General features: G+C 46.5%; 1 protein-coding gene across 2 annotated transcripts in view; it reads right to left on the bottom strand.

The window, feature by feature from the left end:
* The window catches only part of NTRK3 (neurotrophic receptor tyrosine kinase 3), a 216,634-nt gene that overhangs the window by 45,728 nt on the left and 151,937 nt on the right, over positions 1 to 18,969 (bottom strand). For both annotated transcript variants that reach the window (XM_038146716.1, XM_038146717.1), the window contains exons 13-14: positions 7,488 to 7,618; positions 3,275 to 3,447 (exon numbers count right to left, since the gene is read on the bottom strand). In XM_038146716.1, coding sequence (XP_038002644.1) covers positions 3,275 to 3,447; positions 7,488 to 7,618 — 304 coding nt within the window. The remainder of the gene's footprint in view (positions 1 to 3,274; positions 3,448 to 7,487; positions 7,619 to 18,969) is intronic.

Raw genomic sequence — 18,969 nt, 5'->3', positions numbered from 1 at the left:
TTGGGGGAAAAAAGTCACCATTCTAGCTTCCTCTTCTGAAATTCCTTTTCTGTCCCACGACAGTCCAACTGTGGTGCTGCTTCACAGGAAGGGGAGCGCCAGAACTCTGCAAGTTTTCTAACAAAGCCTGTTGCCTGTTTGAGCTAACAGCAAATGGCAACAACTTATTGCAGACTCCAGAGCAGGTCTATAACGGCAACGTGCTGTTACACCTACTTCCAAACTGCTGCTGACAGGAAACTAAAGCTGCAAAATCAGTAACCAAAGGAAATGAGGAAGTGATGGACACCCTTAGTGAGCAGAGAGGGATGTGGTCACTGCAGACCCCAAGGCAGTGAGGGGGTTGTGCCAGGAACACCCAGTCTTGTCCCCCACCCAACCTGCGGGCAGACTCCCGTGCACACCATTCCTAGGGATGCTCCCTGGAAGGCCATGCCTGTATTTCTCCATGCCAAGACCTTTTCTATCTAGTATTTTCTAGTATTTTCTGAGGCAGGACACTGCCATTGCAGCCTGCCCTGGTGCAGACAGCAGGGACTGTTTTGGCACCACCAGCATGGTGGCCCTGGAGGCACGAGCAGCCATGCCAGCACATGCCACCACTAACCCAGCTGGTACATGCTGATCCTGGTGCTTCCCCTTGCCACACCAGTTAATATTTCAGGCCACTAAAACTCTCTGTTCTCTGGGAAGCACACAAAGGCCTAACAACACTGAGAGGAATTTATTTATTGTGCTTTTCTCTAGGAAACTGGATCTAAAGTGAGTCTCTTCCATTTTACTGCTTTTCCAATTTCTGCAGTTAAACTAGGAAAAGTCCATCTGAGTGTCTTACAGACTCCCAGTGTCCCTGGCCTTCAGTGTCTGGGAGTCACTATCTCCTGCTGTGGGCTGGGTGAATTATTCCATGATAAAAACTGCTGCTTGCTGAGGGATTCCAAGCAGCTCTGCATCATCAACCCTTCCTGACCCCCTTGCAGCCCCCATTCCCCACCAGCAGACACCTTACCTGACAAAGCCCAAACTCTCTTTCCATATGACATTTCCTTAGGCATTTTGAGTGCCTCTTTGCAGGGTCTAAGCTCCCTTGTCCCCAAAGCCATCTTCCTTTGGGACACAAAAGGCTTTTTCACTGCCCACCACATTCCATCATGCAGGCAAAGGAGCAAAAAGCTGCTTTTTCCAAGGCTGCACAGGAAGGAGAAGCTGGCAGCTAAACACAGCTGGGAGATGAGAAGCTGCAGTCCCAGAGACCACACACCTGGAAAAGTTTCTTTTCCTTTATAAAGGCCAAAGATAATACAACAAGCTTTCTTTTCCAATGAGACTGGAGATGAATTTCATCAGGCATGAGTGTTTGTCAGACATGTCCCAAGAAAGAGTTGGGACATGGGAGTGAGTGGTCCATGGCTCCAGCATGATTTCAGCCTTAGGAGCACACTGCTGAGTGAAGCAATTCCATCAGGCATTGGCAGTGGGCACACGACATCTTTCTGAGACACTGAGAGAGCCTGTTTGGCACTGTATTCTTTGGGAGGTTAACTAGAGCAGTGAAAGAGGTTGTTCCTCAGCTGTACTATCTGACTCCTCTAAGGAAATAAGGTTGCTGGTTCTGCCAGGAAAAAGGATAGGTCAATTTGGAGTTTTTCTTTGTGAAGCACTTGAAGAGCAGCATCTCTCGGCCTCTTTTTCAGACTGCCTGCCTTCAGTCACAAGGCTGAGGCATTGTCCTTAACACTGCATCACCACTCTGGGCTAAAACACCCTTTCAGCCCAGCTCCAGCTCCTGCTTTCATGCTGGTGGCAGAGTTCAATCTGCTGCTGCTGGGAGGTTGCTGAGGCTTCCAGGTATGACAAAAGAAGGTCCCAGGTAGCCAAGGCTGCTTGCCCTTGAATTTGGGTCTGAGGAGCTCTGTAAAGCCAACAGCCTTCACTCATCCTACCTCAACAAAGATGTCTTGGATCTATCCAGAGCTTGAGACAGGGATTGAGCTATAAAATCCTGTTCAATCTGCCCACAACTATACCAAAATCAGGATAAGAATCAATGCAGGAATGTTCCCAGCTCACCCACTGCCCTGTGAATGCCCCAAAGCTGGAGACAGGTTGGCACTACTAGGCAGAGGAAAGAAGAAATCTCTAGGATCCTTCCTTATATTCTTCTGGTGTGGGTGATTGCTTTGAAGTGAAAACCTCAGGGAAAAACTTGTGCTTCCTGGTCAGAAACTGTTGGTAGAAAAATACTCAGTGAGTGTATCCCAACCCCAGAGCTAGACCTGCTGTGCACAAGATTCTTGTTCCTCCTGCAATCACATTCACACTTAGCAGTCAAAACAGGAAAATATCAAGGGTCCAATTTTCTAAATATTGGGAAATAAAACTACTAATTATTTCAAGAGGTAAGTACCACTCCACTCGCACGCAGGTTTCAGAGTGGAATTTCTGTTTTGTGGCAGAAGAGCACCATAAACATCCTCCCACAGCTGCTCCCTGGCCCTTGCTGCTGGTGGATACGGAGCACACAAATTATCTGCCTCAGGCTGATGAAATGGTTGAATGATGATGGGGGGCACTGGGAGCTTTGGTAATTTGCATCTCTCTAGAGACAGAGAAGGTAATTACAGCACTTCTTCAGGCCTTGCCTGACTTCATGAGTAGGCTGGTGCCACAGGTTAGGGACCAGGGAACAGGGATGGACCCCACAGGCACTGCCTGAGATTCCTCCAACATTTCTCAGGTCTTTTCTGAATGCAGGAATGAGAACCAAAGACCAGTTAACACCCAGGATGCAAATCAAATCAAGGACACCAACCAATTTCTCAAAGGAATATTTTGGTTCTTGTGCTGTTGAAGCAGGAGCTCTGTACTGAGGGAGTGATGGCAAGTGGCCCTCCTGCTTCAGGGGGACATGGCTTTGCTGGGCGTGCAGGACTTGGAGCTGCTGACAGCTGTGGCTTTATGTCCTTCTGTCCCCACAGGGCAGAGAAGGATGACAGCCATGCTTCCTGCAGCTTCAAACTTGTTGAGGTGGGAGAAGAAAACCCTGGTTTCCACAGCTCCTGAGATTACCTAAGGGAAAATGTTGGGATAGGGCTACCAAAGCCCTGAATCTGGCGAGTACCATCACCACCTCCAAGCTGCCCTTGGAACAACCATCTCTCACTTCTCACCCCGCTGAATAATGACACCATTGGTGCACCACTGAGCTAGAACAAGTTCCTCCGAGGCTGTGGGGCAGCCCCACAGCACCTCCCGTGCCCTCACTGCCACACACCTGAGGAATTTGTTGAGGTCACCGTGCTTCATGTACTCGAAGACCATGATGAGCGGGTCGCCGTCCCCGCACACGCCGTAGAACTTGACGATGTGCTCGTGCTGCAGGTTGGTGAGCAGCTCTGCCTCCCGCTGGAAATCCTTGCGGGCTGCCAATGTGGGGTCTTTCAGAGCCTGGAATGAGGGATGGACACACACACACAGAGTGGGCTCAGGTGGGGGAAAAGCAAAACAAAGGGGTTACAAAATCTGTGAGGAGCTGATGAGGAAGGGAGTGGAAAAGAACCACTGGTCCAGTTGTGCTGGTGGCACCATGTTTGTGTGTCATTCCTGTAGTTACTGCCCCACTGAGCTCCCCAACTCATTTCCTAGGCAGCAGCAAACATACCTCAGAGGGTAATAGCTTCCAATTATTCCCAGCTTGGGGAGAATTTATACTGGTGACCTAGGGGTGAATGGCTTCATATCTCATTATTATTAAATTCCTCAGCCAGCCAGTCCTTGCTATCTGTCTTTTATTTTGAAATAGCTGACTACACTGCCTTTATTCAGAAGATGGATTTGCCAGGCTGTGCAGTTATTGTGTGGATTTTTCAAACTGCCTCTGAAGAAGGACACTGTCAAGTCTTTTCTCATAATTTTTAAAATCATGTTTTTATTTCCTGCTGTTTATAACAACTCCCCTAGCAGACTGATGCTGAAATCAGTATCCTTATTGAGAATATCTCATCTCCCACAATTTGAGAATGCCATTTTGCCATTGCAATGCAACTTGAAGGCTTCAGGTGGTGTGGACCAGCCCGACATTGCAGAGTTGCCATGAAGATGCTGCTGTGGCTGTAGCTGATGGCAAGGGAGGGTTCTCCAGGGTTGGGTTCTGGCTTGTCTGTGCATTTTTGTGCAGTCACATTGGAGAGTTAGTCTGAAAGCAGCTTGTTGTCATCTCAGGCTATCAAGGGAGGGAACTTGATAAAAAACTTTAAGTCCAGACCATTTGACAAGATGAAATGGCCACAAGAATCAGCACAGTCTTTGAAAAATTCAAGAAAATGAGTTTTGAGTTGCTGGTCGTGCATCATATTCTCTGCATCCTCCACATGCCAGGACTGCTTAGGACCAATTCTGGCTTTAACTGTGCAGCCTAACAGGAGCTGAATAATTTCAGGACTCAGATCCTGAAAAGGACTCAAGGAAACTTGTTCCACTTATCCTGTGTTGGTCTGATGTGCACCAGTTGCCCTTCAGTGATGGGGACACTGGGCAGCTCTCCCCTTACCAACACACAAATATACCTTCCCCTTTTCCCCATGCCTTGAATGTCCCCATGCAGACAGCAGAGGCGGCCTGAGCAGCTGCAGGCTGCAATTTATGTGCAAAAAGGGATGCTAAATATCAGCAAGCTGTGCATGGAGGATGGGGCCCAGCACTCTGTTACTGCACCTGGGCTGGCCCATGGTGCTGCTGGCTCTAGAGAAGGTGCTTTTCCCCTTGGAGCAGACCTGCTGTGAGGCTTTTCCCCAAGTCTTAGGATACTGCCTCATCTCATTCTGCCCCCAAACTGCTATTCACATGGCATAAATCTATTTTGATTCTTTGCCCTTTGGGATAGCTTGACTGGAGATATTTAGATGAATGTTAGCTACATGGTGCAGATGGCAAAGCATCCATCCTTATCTCAGGCACCCAATTACTTTTAGTCATTTAATATCTTCATAATGTTGATGCCACCCTATTTTTCTGCAGGAAAATAGTCCCTTCCCCCATCACTCTTTTCTCCCCCTTTTTCCTGTGGTTGCACATAATATTTCAAGCTGCAGTGAGTTTAGGTTTCATCTCCTTCACACACAATCTTTTTTATAAGGTGTTAAGATTGTAAGTTTGTTGATATCACACACCCAAAAAAAGTTATTAACCCCCTCCTCATTGCTAAGGTTGCACAGCCAAGCATGTAGAAATGAGGGAGCTGGAAGGGATAGAACATGGAAAGAAGACCAGAACCAAAGAAAGAGAAGGGATATCTCAGTAAAATCAGTGAAATGCCTCTCCCAGGAAGGTTCAGGGTGGATTTTTTTTTTTTTTTTGTGTGTCTCCATCACACAATTCCTCCAAAACTTCTGGCAAATCCCTGAGCATCTGCAGGTTGCAGCTGTCATCATGAAGTGCCAGTTGTTCTAATATTACTTGGAAAATCCCCTCTCATGCAGCCTCAGGACCAGGCTTCCACAAGCACCATGTGTTTATTGCTGCAGCAGGGCTCACTCTGGGTCAGGTACCTGCTGTCCATGGGGCTGGAGAGAGGTTGGTAACTCCATCCTTCAACTTAAGCAGATCTCTTCAGTTCAGTTTTCCTGCTTCTGCCCTCTGCAAAAGGGGATGATACAACCCCAGTAACTTGCTGGGGGGCTGTGGAAATGGGTACACTCACATCTGGAGGCTTCCAGCACAGGAGTGATCCCCACAATGGAGCAGCCACAGAGAAATGAAAAATAAAGTGTTCAGAGGACATGCCCTGCACACAGCCCCTCCAGCATTTCTAGTACTTGACTTTGTCACCTTAACACTCTACTGGATATAGTGTTTGTGCATTTCTTAGGATGCTTTTAGAAGCAAGCTGAATAAAACAGGAAGCTTGTCCATGCCTTCACATCAAAACTCAGTTTATCTGCAGGGCTGCAACCTTTAGATCTGCTAAAAATCTGAGTCCATTTAAGCGGGAGAGTAACACAGCCCCTTCCTTTGGCCCTGGAAGAGAGTCCCTGGGAGCAGGGCAGAGGCAGGCTCTGGGCTGTGGACTCAGCTGCCCTTAACCAGGGAGTCCTGCTGCTGCTCTGAGCTGCAGTGACTGGGGAGGAGGTAGTTCTCAGCCTCAGCTGGGGGCATGAGATCTTCTGGAATTGCAGCCAAATCTCAAGTTAATATGTAAAGCCTTTATTCCTGTCCTCTTTTTTTTGTTTTGTTTTTTTTTTTTCTTTTCTTCCCCTCAGACTTATAACGTGGCCCAAATTAGAGGGATTTTTTTTCCCTGCCACTCCCAGAGCTGGCAAGAAGCCAGATTCCAGGGCTCTGCTCCAGAGCTGGAGCTGTATGATCTTGCAGGATGAAAGGCACTCTGGAGATGTAAGCTCATAGTAGCAATTAACAGAAACAAGTTCGGGTGCTGTTTCTGCCTACATGCAAATGAAACTCTGAAGAGACTCGGGAGCCAGGCTTGCTGAGGGATGGCTGACTGATAGGCAGGTACCAACCCTATAATCAAACAATTAATCACGTGGGTGTCTTCATGTCCTCAGCTTTAACCAGTCTAAGAGGTGAAAGGTGCAATCTTGCACTTCACTGCCAGAGCAAAAGGGGACATCTGAGCTAAAAAACAAAGAGGCTTGAGCTGCTAATGATTAGAACAAGTCACAAGTAACTGGATGCCTCCAGCACTTTGGAGAGAGTGCTGGAACCTTTCTCCCTGCAGAGCATCAGTTCAAATGCAGACCTTGTTCCAAGGAAGTACTGGTTAAATCCAAGGGATTAAACTGTGCCTCTGCCAACTGGTGCCACTTGAGAGGAGAGCACAGCTCTGCACTGAGTGTTCTTCTCTGCCCAGAGCCACACTGATGGGGCACAGCTCCCACCAGGAATATCACAAGGATGCAAGCAGCACAGCACAAGCCAAGCTGAACTCATGTTGGCTTAAAATACTCAAAACAGGAGCAACCTGTGGCTAAGCAAGCAGGAGCAGAGTGGAGCCAAGCCGAGTTGCTTTGCCCATCTTGCAGCAAATTGATCCCAGAAAATTGGCTCATCATGCTTAGCTTTCATTGCTCATTTTTGCTGAGGCCTTTTTATGTTTCAGCTTCTGCATGTTACACAAAAAGATAAAATCCAGAAGGAGCAGGGCCGCAGTGCCTGCTGGAGGGAGTTGGATCCACACTGTGCTGCTGCAGCTGCACAGGAGCTCACAGCTCCCAGACCAGCCTCTCCTCCCTGTCTGTCTCCTGGCCGTGTCAGCAGGAAGGGAGGCTTTGGCACTGGTGAGAACAGACAACCTTGAAGCGAAACACTGAAACTTTGTGTGACTAATTGGATTTACCACAGTCTCCGGCATCAGATAAATCTCCACCCCTGGCCCCCAGCCCTCCCCTGCTTCCCTTTCCCACACAGGCTCATCCAGTCTCGCTCCACTGGCGAGCCCCTGCTCTCTGCCACTCGCCCTTGGCATTTACCTTCACTGCCACCAGCATTTTGTCGTTGGTGGGGCTGAGGTTGTAACACTCGGCCAAGAACACCTTCCCAAAGGCACCTTCTCCCAGCTCCCTCTTCAAAACGATGTCTCTCCTCTTAATATGCTGGACATCTGTTGGAGGGAGGGGAGGAAGAGGAAGAGGGTTGAGGGAAGAATGAATCAGGGTTAATTCAGCGAATGGAAAACAACTAATTCAATTTTCTTGCAAGCTGCAAGGGAACTGAAATTGCTTCGCAAAAATATCAACGGGGATCTTTTTACCCACCCACAGAACGCAGCCATCTCTGTGATGGAGTTAGTCTCATGCAAAACATCTGCGAGGAAAGTACTTGAGGTTTATCAGTTCTCATGACAAGCTCATGGCAAGCTTGTCCTCGGGGGCAAATTCTGCTACAAAGACTTGAATCTCTTTGGAATGATCCTGGAAATAATCCGTCTCCTGTGAGGTGTAGCAAAGGTCACATCCTTCCAATGAAAGGCCAGGTGAGATTAGAAGGTCCTGTTGAGTTTTGCATTTCAACTGGGATTAGTTTAAACTCAAACATGACAGATTTTTTGAGGCTGAAGCTTGGTAAGTCAAAGCATTCCCGGGAGGAGGAGGACCAGTGACCCCCATGCTCCTTAGGGCATTACCAGGAGCTGGCTGGAAGTGCTGAGTACTGCCCTGCAGCAGGACCCTGACCCAGCAGCCTTCCCCTACACGACTGTTCCCTCAGAAAGAAGGTCATCCCAGGATACCATCACTGGCACAACAGATGAACTGAACCCATTAGTTTCAATGATCCTTTCCACTGACATTTAGGACAACGAGGACTGACAGAGAATAGCAACCGAGGATTCAGGAAGAATCACAAGAGCAGTAGCTTTAATTTACCAGAGGTACAGAGGCCAAGGAAAAGTGTTTTGCTCAGCTAACAGGTCATTCCTGAGGATTAAATCTTCCCAGATTCCAGGCACCTACAGGGGCAGGTTAGTGACTATGGGATATCCACTGACTCTGTGTCATCATCAAATGCCATGGGTTGCTGGAAGATCTTGCTCTCTTCTGAGGGCAGCACTAAGGCACAGCAAGCCTCTAAGCACCTTTGTGGCATCACAGCACCCCTAGAATTCCTCAGCAATATAAAAAAAAAAAAAGGGTTTTTAATGCTTGGAACTGTAGAAGCAGTTAGAGATGCACAGCCACCGCAGCATTTTCTGAAGGGACAGCACCCAAAATTTTATCTCTGTGAACTGTCCATCACCATGAGAACTGTGGCAGCACAGACCACTCCCAGCTTCAGCCTGATGGTCATGAAGGCCAGTGGAGAGCTGTGCACTCTTCTCCAGTGCCCAGTCAGCTAAAGCTGATATATGAGAGGTCTCCTCAAGCAGAGGCATTACGTGGGACAGTGCCCTCTTTCCACACCCCTGGGATGTTCATAACCCTGAATCTGTTTGCTCTTAAACTGGACCACCTTTGGTCCTTTTCCATCTCTTCCTTGTGCCTCAGGAGCTGTAAAGGTATGTGTCCCTCAGATTAGGTGTGTTTCCCTGCAGATGAAGGAGGTGGACGTGACTAACTCTGGGTTTCAGACGGGCTGCAGGGACACATCACAATCTGCCACCAGCTCCTGCCACCCAGGCACCTGAGCAGGCACCTGTATCAACCTGAGGGGTCACATAGGTACCACTTAATGCATCAAAAAGCCAATGGAACACAAGCATCCTAATGGCTTTCATGCAATTAAGCTTTTTAATTAGGAGCTCAGAGGCAGGTTTATGGAGCTGCCATCTCTGGGCCCTTGGCTTGCTTGGGAAGATGGATGCTGCAAGATTGCACAAGCAATGGGCCTTGTAATGAAAGACACCTCTCTGGGAATTCCCATTGACCTTTCTTAATTGTTCAATAGGCTGAAAACTGTTTCTTACCAATATTAATAATATTAGTAACATTAAGGCACGTGTTAGTAGGCACATCCAAAAGGACTTTGGTTTTAAACCTGGAGTGGAAGCCAGGGAGAACGAATCACATGTGGACTTTGCCTTCTCCACCTGGTTTAGCTGAGCGTTTAAGGAGTACCTGGAGAAATCTGAGATATAATGTGTTGAAATGTAAAGCAATGCACTTGGGTGAGGAAACTCCTAATATAAGAAAAGCTCAAATGGCACCAATTTACTTCATGGAGTAGAGGAAAAGGGATTTATCCTCTTTGGTTTGGCAAGCATTTCTATAGCACTCATCACTACATTACCTTGGTCTTACTGTATTGACAAACCACATATTTGCATCCTTGGTCTCCCAAATAGCGGCAATCAAGAAAGCTGTGAGGAATTATCTTGTACTAAGAGGAGCCCAAGGATATTTTTAAAATCTCAGAAATGTAGCAATCACAATAGGATTGTCCCATTTGGTGTGAGATGAAGTTAAATAGGAAACAGTCTCAGAAAAACCAGCAATACTATTTAAGAATTTTTACACTTCTGATGAGTAACACCATAAGAACCGAGGCAAACCTCTCTTTCTAAACTCTCCAGGGTATTGCCCAAAACTTTCAGCTCCCAATAACATCTTAATAAATTATCAGACATTTCTGAGAGCTGGCATCCAAACTGTGTAATTACATCTATATTATTAAAATAATGTCCCATCTGTCTGAGTCAGATTTTACAGCTAGCTGTTAAGAGTCACCTGAGAAGTTTCAGGGAAAATTCATGTGAAGAATTAAATGTGATATTATGGCAGACAGAGTTGAATTGAGGGAGAAGCAATCCTTTTGCAGTAGTGGACTTGTGTAGCACCGTTGGATTGAAAGTTAACTGGGGTGGTTATAAAAATAAAAGGGTCATGAAGTTAAGTAGTTTGACAGCAACTGGACAATCTTAATGTAGAATCAGAAAAGCACATTTGCTGATCACAATTTCTCTCAACCTCAAATAGCCATAAATTTTCCTTCATAGTATTTTAGGCACAAATGGAATAATAAGTGAGTTATAATAAATTGCTTTTCCACATGCTAGAGGCTTGAAGTAGTGAAGTTTAGATCAAATTCTTCCTTCACGGCGAGATCAGCACTATGATTAATTCAAACCCACTATAAAATACAGGTTTAACCACAAGGCAGTGACAAACCCCCATGTCACGGTGTAGCCAGAGGCGTTATTGTGCTCACCTTGCACCTCTGCGCTCGCCCATCCTGGCTGTAACTCATGAGGAAGGCCAAATAGCCATGAAAGATGCTGTGCTGCAAGGGCACCTCAGAGGTTCATCTGCATAAATCTGTTTACCTCCTCCTGGAGGAAGCCGAGCCCTGTCTGATAAACAGCTGGTGTTTATTTGTTTTAGGCAGGCAGTGCTGTGCTAATCTGTCTCGGCTGTGTTGCAGTCAGCCCTGTAGACAAGGTGTATGCAAACTGCCTCTCCCGAAGCACCACTCTCTTTATTTTTTTCCTCCCCATGTACCATTTACTTATAAAAACAAGACAACAAGACAATTCATAAGAAGATCCTATGCAGAAGCCACAGCAAGACCTGACAGGAAAATAAGCAGAATTGACAGCATGATGTGAACTCATTCAAAGCCATGCTGTACCTATGGGAAGGATGTGAGTGCCTGACACTGAAGTAATTCCACTTTACAATGAAACACCTTCCAGTCCTTGGTTTGGATTCAGTATATTTTCTCATGACACAGAAGAAAAGTTGGGCAGATTCCCCACTTTCCTTCTTGTCCATCAGGGTTTAACACACAGAGCAGGTGTTTCAAATTTTTGCTTTCACTGTTGTTCTGAATAGCCCATTAACCACATCAGAAAGCACCTGACCTGCACTTGGCTGACTTTAACTCAAGGCAGTGTGGGGGTAAGTTAAAACATTAACAACAGTAAGTCTGGGACCCACTTTTACACATGCAGAAAGTTTCCCTTTCTCTAGAAGAGCCAAGGCAGAAGGATGGCAGCTTTGGATCTGCAAAGGGATCTTTACCTAACCACCTCTGAACCTTTTGCAGGACAGATGACTTGATCTGTGCTTAAAGTGAATTTAGTCAGAAAAGTGGCTGTCTGAAACCAGAAACTTCTTCCTCCCCATCACTTGTTCCCACATGTCCTTAGTCATGTCTGTTTCTCTCCTCGAGACAAACACCTTCTAGTTTGCTCAACTTGTGAACCCAACACAGCCATGGGATACTGGGGAAGAAGAAGAGGGAACAAGATTAATTCTGCTTTCTTCACAATTCAGCCTAGCATGTCCCAGTGGGTCACTTTTGCACTGGCCCTTGTGATAGAGCCTGGAAAAATCAGAACTTTTCCACTTACATCCCTGATTCAATGATTCTTCTCTCATCTTTTACTCTCATATTGCAGAATCTCTCTATCTTATGGCAAGGTCAAGACAAAAAGACCCCAACTCAACCTCCAAATTCCAGGTAGAGCATATGGAGCTGGTAATAGACTGTGTGCAATGGAAACACCTTGTTTTGAATAACCACCACTTTTCAATCACATGAGCAGATATTGGGAAGTTGTATGAGTACATTTCATGAATCTAATTTTCCAATTACTGTCTCATTTCTAAATCAGTCCTGGGCATCAGATGAAGAAGAGATGGGTTCAGTGACACTGCAAATTCTGCATTTCAAATTCCCATCACAACCAGCATCTTTGAAACCATGGTTTGCTAATACTCTTGAAACCTGAATGCACATGATTGTGTTTGGACACAGATGACTACAGTGGGAGGAAAATGGACAAATCAATCTCCAGAGTAAACCATGAGCAGTGCCAGTAGTTAAGTTAGAGCAAACTGTAAAACTACTAATGCTGGATCATTTACACCAGGTCAATTTCAATTGTTAAATTAATTTAAATTAATTCCTCACATCATCTTTCGAACTCCCAAACAGCAAGCAGTCTGTCTTTTTGTATTTCTAGTGGGTTTCCTGACCCTGGACAATCAATTCACAAACAACCTATAGCTTGCTGGTGGAATAGACCAAAATTATAGACATTTCCCCTTTTGCTGCCCTCTTCATTGGAAGATTCCTCTTCTAGCCTAGAAAGGACCAATATCAATTTTCTATAAATTTTTCTTCACCCTCCACATGTGACCCTGTTTTCCCTAAAGGCAGGTCCTTTCCTGCACCTCTCCACCACCAGCCCCTGCCTCCCTTTGCTTTTTCACATCATGGCATTTCTTCTCTCTTTTTCTTCTTCTCTATTTTTTGCCCCTTTTGCTGTTCAAGCCCTGTTTTAATCCTGACTTATTTTAGATCTGTTTCTAGGGTATCCCGATCCTGGGCTCTTTGTAGATATGGTCTTGATTTTCATAAGCTTCTAATGCCTCATTTGCATCAACAGCGCTTTATAAATGATAACAACAATGACATTTTTCAGCAGTGGCTGAGTCATTTGCTGTAACAACTAATTTATGCCAAAGAATTTTCTCTTTTCTTTCTACATAAGTTGTCCACAAAAAGGTAGCAAAGTTCTCACTTAGTCAATGTGATTCATTCATTTCTTCCTTGACACTGCTGGAATAACTCTTGTGAATAAATGCAGCACAGCTCCGCTGCTCCGCCACAATTAAAATCAAATAAACAAAGCTTACGATTTACGCTGGAAATCTTGTCACCACCACATGTAAGTACCAAGCAGAGAGCCCTTCATGTCAGGCAGTCAATCACAGCCTGGATGGGAACCAAACTCGATGAGTTGCCCAGTGTACCCGATCAGAGCAGAGCGCGCGCATTGGGCAGGCCCAGATTAAAAAGCCCTGCCACTGGAGGGCTGGCAAGGCATTCTCTCACAGATTTGTCTTATAGAAAGAGAAGATAACACATAGGCAGGCTGCACAGAGCCCAAGTCTCCCTCCTCACCTGGTGCAAATCCATCAAAGTCAATGGAGGATATTGATTTCAATCATGGACTGCTGTGAAGTACATGTAAACAAAGGGAGAATCAGTCCCACATCATTTTAAAAAATGGAGACATAAACAGGCTGTTTCTTATCTCTGCCTGGACTCCAAGTAGGTAGCCCTTCACTTCTGGTGGCTTTTCTCCCAGCTCTGACATGAGCCACCTCTGGGAAAGGGCCCAGGTACATGTTCCAACAACTCGGCACGGTGCCCAGACACTGGGTCTTTGCCAAGTTCCTCTGTAAGGCACCCCTCAAGGACTTGGACTCAAAAAAGTCATGATTATAAGCATGGAGCAGTTCTGACACAAATCATAGAGATTTATGTAAAGCATATCTAAATCTTTGGGAACTTGGTGGAGCAACCACAGCTTTCAGCTCAGTTAACGATCGTACTCCTTCATAAAGACTGTAAGAGAAAGCTATTTTATGTTTCTGCAGTTCTTTTCATTTTCTTACCATCCCCTTCATTCCTTGGGAGCAGCACAAGGCATGAGTGCAGCTCCCAGGTGGGAAGGAGGCTTTATTGCTCAGCTGACCCAGCAGACCCAGAGGTAATGCACTACATGCTGCTAAATGGACCTTGGTAAAAAATAACAGGCCTTGACGCATTTAGCTGGACAATCTTGGCTAAAAGAATGATCCAGTTATACCAATCTACACCAGGAGCTAAAGTTCAGTGCAATTGAGCTCAGGAAAACAGGAGAGGAGCAACCTCTGCATGCCAGATCTGTGATGCTTTGGAAATACCTGACATCCACCATTTCCAAGCATACCTCTGGCAATCAGGACATCACCAGCTCCTCTGGCTTTGCTGCTGCAATAGCAGATGGAGAGGAAGCCCTGACCCAAAGTGCTGCCTTTCAGCTTCCAGCTGACTCCAGCCAGCCCTGATTTGAGGGAGAGATGCTGCAGAACAGCCCTGAAGCTGCACAGAGGGGTGTGATTTGCAGCTAATCCAGTGACTGGATTAGCACCCTTTGAGCTGCAGTACCAGCTCTGAAAGCAGCCACACAGCGACCACCAACAACAACAATGCTCATGTACAGTGCTCTTGGAGCTGAAGGGAAAGGGAGTTTTTGTATATGTGTGTGTGTCTGGTGTGTGTGTAAAAGAGCTGATAGAAAGGCAAAGCACAAGCACCCCTTAAACCAACAGCTCATCAGAAGCAACTCCAGAGCCCACCAGGCTCCCTCACCAAAACACCCTGACAACCACCTGGAAGCAGGTGACATTACCTGGTGTGACATACCTGCAAAGTTTAAACCCAGACCAAAGCAAATTCTCATTTACTTCATGGAAAAAAAAATCTGAAAAATAGTAAAGTTAGAATGCGCTCGGCACCATTCCACGCTCACTTTTTAAGCAAAAACTTCTCTCTGACCTTAAACCACCTGACATTCCTATTAAAAAAAAAAAAAAAACAAACACAAAACTTCAAGCCTTTCTCATTCATTTAAGTCCCATAAATCTGAGTACAAACCACTTAGCAATTATTTTATGAAGAGAGCAATACAAAGTGTCTCACGGGTGCTGAGCAGACTCAGCCAGGAAGCACAAAACAGCATAGTCCTGCAGAACCAACTGCAGAACAAAGTTATCCTGGGGACATCTAAACAAAAGGAGATAAAGCAAGAGGAAGGATCCTGAGCATCACCCCCAGCCTCACAATGACCACAGCAGCAAATGAAGGAACCCTTCAGCACATCCATGCCTTGCACAGCAGTGTGTTCTCGCCTTTGAGTCAGAATCCATCTCCCCCTCTTCCTGCAGGTTTATGACTTTCTGGATTTACGCAAGAAAGAGTTCACATCAACAGGATGTTGATCCAACAAGGTAAATCTCTTCACCTCAGCTGTTGTCAATGATTAAAATGTCCTTTAGTATGGAGACCTTGAAGACTTTACTAAAAGAAACCCAATGCTCCCAAGGCTCCCTGTGACTGCCAGGGTTGGGGTTAGGCAGCAGGCAGCTGTAAATGGGTTCCTAATTGTGCCCTAACCCAGCCTCTCCTTAATCTGCTCATGCTCAAGACACATCTCAAAATCCTCTCAGGTTAAGACAGTCACTCTTGTCCCCCTTGCTATTGTCACCTCTGCAAAGCCTGGGGACAGGTTCACCCTGTGCTTGCCAATGTCTCTGCATGCACCATCTCCTCCTCAGCTGGCTCCCAGGAACACAAAACACTGCTGATGGGACCAAAACCTTACTAACATTCCAGGTAAAGGCTTAAAAACCATCCAATGATTCCCAACATTGTCTGCACCGTCCCGATTTCTGTCTGACACTAGGCTGGAAGGATAAACTGCCTTTCCAGCTTCAGCAGCTTCTGTCTCCTTGGGCATCCAGCACCAGCTTCTCATCCTGAGGGGACACTTAGGCTCTGCCTTTTGTGTACAAGGTTAGCAGACAGCTAGCATCTTCTGAGGATGAAGGCTAAGAATATCAAGACATGGGTAGAAGGGGGAAAGGAGTGGGCTGCAGAGGTCTTTGCACTGGGTGAATGCCCAAGAGCCCCATGACAACGTATCACAAAAGGGATCTTACACAAAGCATCGTCCTCACCAACTCATTGATACACTCCAGCAGCTCTTGGAAACAGGGACTGGGATTCTTGGCAGGGTGGGAGGAAAAGGGAAAGAGAGAGGAGAAGGGAGTCTTTCTGGTGAGCATGTTTTCTTTCCACCAGCCAGGCCCCTAGGTCCCCTGCTGCCAAAGCACTCAGAATAAAACATTAATTCAATACCACACATTTAATTACACATTATTTGAAAGTGAATTTATTTAACAGAGAAAAATAGTCTTCAGAGAGCATCTGCCTCCTTCAGACTCATGCGTCTGCAGGGAGGGGTGCTTGGAGAGGAGATAGGAGGCATAGTGGTTTGTTTTACATCAGCAGCTATTGCTGCTCAGCTCATCCCCTCAAAACAGGAGATTTTAAGGAGATAGAGTTGTGTTTTGCAGCAACTTACCAGCTGATTTGATTTTCCAGCTAGTTTTCACTTGATTGGAAAGTGCTGCTGCAGACAGATACCACTTGTCTTTCTGTTTTACTATTTTTCCAGGGGAAAGGAAGGATTACTGGTGGAGGGTTGGAGGGGGATTGGCTGCCCCTCGAGGGACCACGTGATAGTCAGATTTCAGGCTTAAGGCTTCAACAACACAGTAATCAGACACTTAACAGCATCCTATTGCTGAGATGGATAATCACAAGAAAGTGGGAAGTGACCAGGACTCAGCAGCAGCCTGGCAGCTTGGAGAATGTCTCCCAGCAGGAACACAGAGGCTTACCTTCCACCCTTGAGTCACAGGGGCTCAGGGCTATGGACTGCTTCAACCTGGGATGCACAGCTCTGCCTGCTACAGCAGGGCCAGGAGCCCAGCAGAACCTGCTTTCAGCAGTGTCCAGACTCACGTTTCCCCAGCCAGTGCTGCCCTGCAGAGATGGAGCAGACTCCAGTGCCTCCTGTTTCCCCAGCCAGCAGAGATGCAGCAGAGTCCAGGGCCTGGGGCAGGCAGCAGCCTTTCCACGGCTGAGCTGCTGCAGGGCCAGAAATGAGTTCCTGGGGAGGAGTTTGCTTACAGTGAACTCAGCGTGAGCTTTGGCCTTTGGTGTCCTCTGGCACCCCCACAGTGTCCCAGCAGGCAGATGCCTCACAGGGCTGGCTTAACTGGTGCCACATGAGACTTTCTCCCAGCCCTCATCCCCCTCATCTCCCAGCTCTTCACCTTCCTTGATTTGGGAGCAGCACTGAAAATCTCCCTTATCTTTGCAACAGCCTTGATTAGACTGCTTTCCCCCTCACCCCAAGCAGACACAAAAGTGTCCCAGGCACCACCACTGCTGCCTCCAAAAGGTACCAGCAGAGCTCTGCTCAGCCAGTACTGACCCCCACAGACATCCCATGGTCAATCATTGCCCTTTTTGGCATCATTCCCACCCCAGCCATCAACCTCAGTGCCATGCTGCCGCCTGCTTGCACACCCATGCAGATATTGCAGCACAGGTTCAGGTCACAGCATTAAGCTTTTCCTTCTAATTTTGAGTATTTAGGGGGTTTTGATAGTACTGTTTCAGTGTTGTTCAGGCACTGCCCTTATTCACAGTTTGAAGGGTCTAGCCTACACCATAATTGCTAAAAAATTCCAGATATATTGAATATGTTCTGGAAAATATATGATTATTAGAAGGGTGTCACTAAAGAAAGAAGTATGATTTGGAAGTGGTTCAGACTAAACCTGTAGTCCCTATTGCAAAGTACAGAACAAGAACTGACCCCAAAGTTGGGTGTAAAATAAAGAAGTATTTTTAGACAAATTGCAGTTTCCTCCAGATGTGGAACTGCATAAAGACTTTTAGAAAAATCTGTTGTGACAGAATTCCTGGACCATCTCAAAGCAGAAAATTTGGTGAAAGAGCCTTGTGTTCTGCATTTTCCAGCTGGAGCTCCAGGCAGCTTGGAAGTGCTTCTGATTGTTGCCGTCCTCACCATCATCACAAAGAGAAAAAGGAAAAGGACAATTTTGAAAGAAATGTAACATCATCTCTTTTGTGTGTGTGTGTGTGTGTATGTGTGTGTGTCTGTAGACTCCAGGTAGTAATATCATTTCTTGCCCCATGCCCAGTCATTTCCCCACCAACAGCTTTGCTTGGTGGTCATTAAACGGGTGGTTAATGCAGCCAAACCCATGGAACAAGAAAATTCCAGAAGTGAGGCCATATGGAGCAAAAACATGAGGTGTTGAGAGACAGATCTCAGGCTCAAGTTATGATTTTGTTAGAAAATCTCTCTCTAGTTTGCCCAATTTCCATCTCCTTCCTTCCCACCTCCTCCAACTCCCTTTCTCACAGGACTGACACAGGAGCTGTTTTTATGTCTGTGGCTTGATGAGGTGTTCCCTCAGATCTGTGTTTTCCTAACACCCCAAATGGACCTTGCTCTGTCTTTGTTTCTGCCTGAGGTTTCCTTGGCTTGTTCTGTCTGCACATCCCTTTTTCCATCTCACCAGCTCCTCCTGCAGAAGGAAACCCCTGAAGGAGGAGTAATGTGAGACAGCCCTGCCTGCTGGGCTCTAAAATTACTGTGGTTTGGGTGATTTAGGCTATTGTTAAGAGGCAGCAAATTATGCAGAGAGGGATAAAGAGGAGGAGGATCATACAAAGGAATTACTAATCTGATGTGGAGAGCAGCTGGTCCTCATTTAACCCTCCAGGTCTGTGCATGATTGTGCTCCTTTGCCCTGTGCCTGAGTCACAAGTAGCAACAAATTTCATGCTGGTGCTCCTGTGAGGCTGCACACCAAGAGAATCCACTTTTCTTCCAAGGTTCCCCTTGCTGTAGGAAAAAAAAATTTAAAAAAAAAGAGGGGAGAAAGGAGCCCACCAGCACCCTGGGTCCAGCCTGCAGAAGAGGATCCCTAGAGGCAGCAGCTCAGCCGTGCGTTGACTCCAAAGCTGCTCCATGGTGGGATCCAACTTGTTCCCCAGGCACTGGCTGTGCAGAGGCACTGTCCAGCCAGCACCACCTTCCTCTCCTTGGCACAGACAAACCTCTTTGAGCAGTGAGAA

This window comes from Motacilla alba, chromosome 10 (genome assembly GCF_015832195.1).
Source record: "Motacilla alba alba isolate MOTALB_02 chromosome 10, Motacilla_alba_V1.0_pri, whole genome shotgun sequence".
Taxonomy (NCBI): domain Eukaryota; kingdom Metazoa; phylum Chordata; class Aves; order Passeriformes; family Motacillidae; genus Motacilla; species Motacilla alba.
The sequence above is the reverse complement of the archived record's forward strand: the minus strand, read 5'-3'. Positions and strand labels throughout refer to the sequence as shown.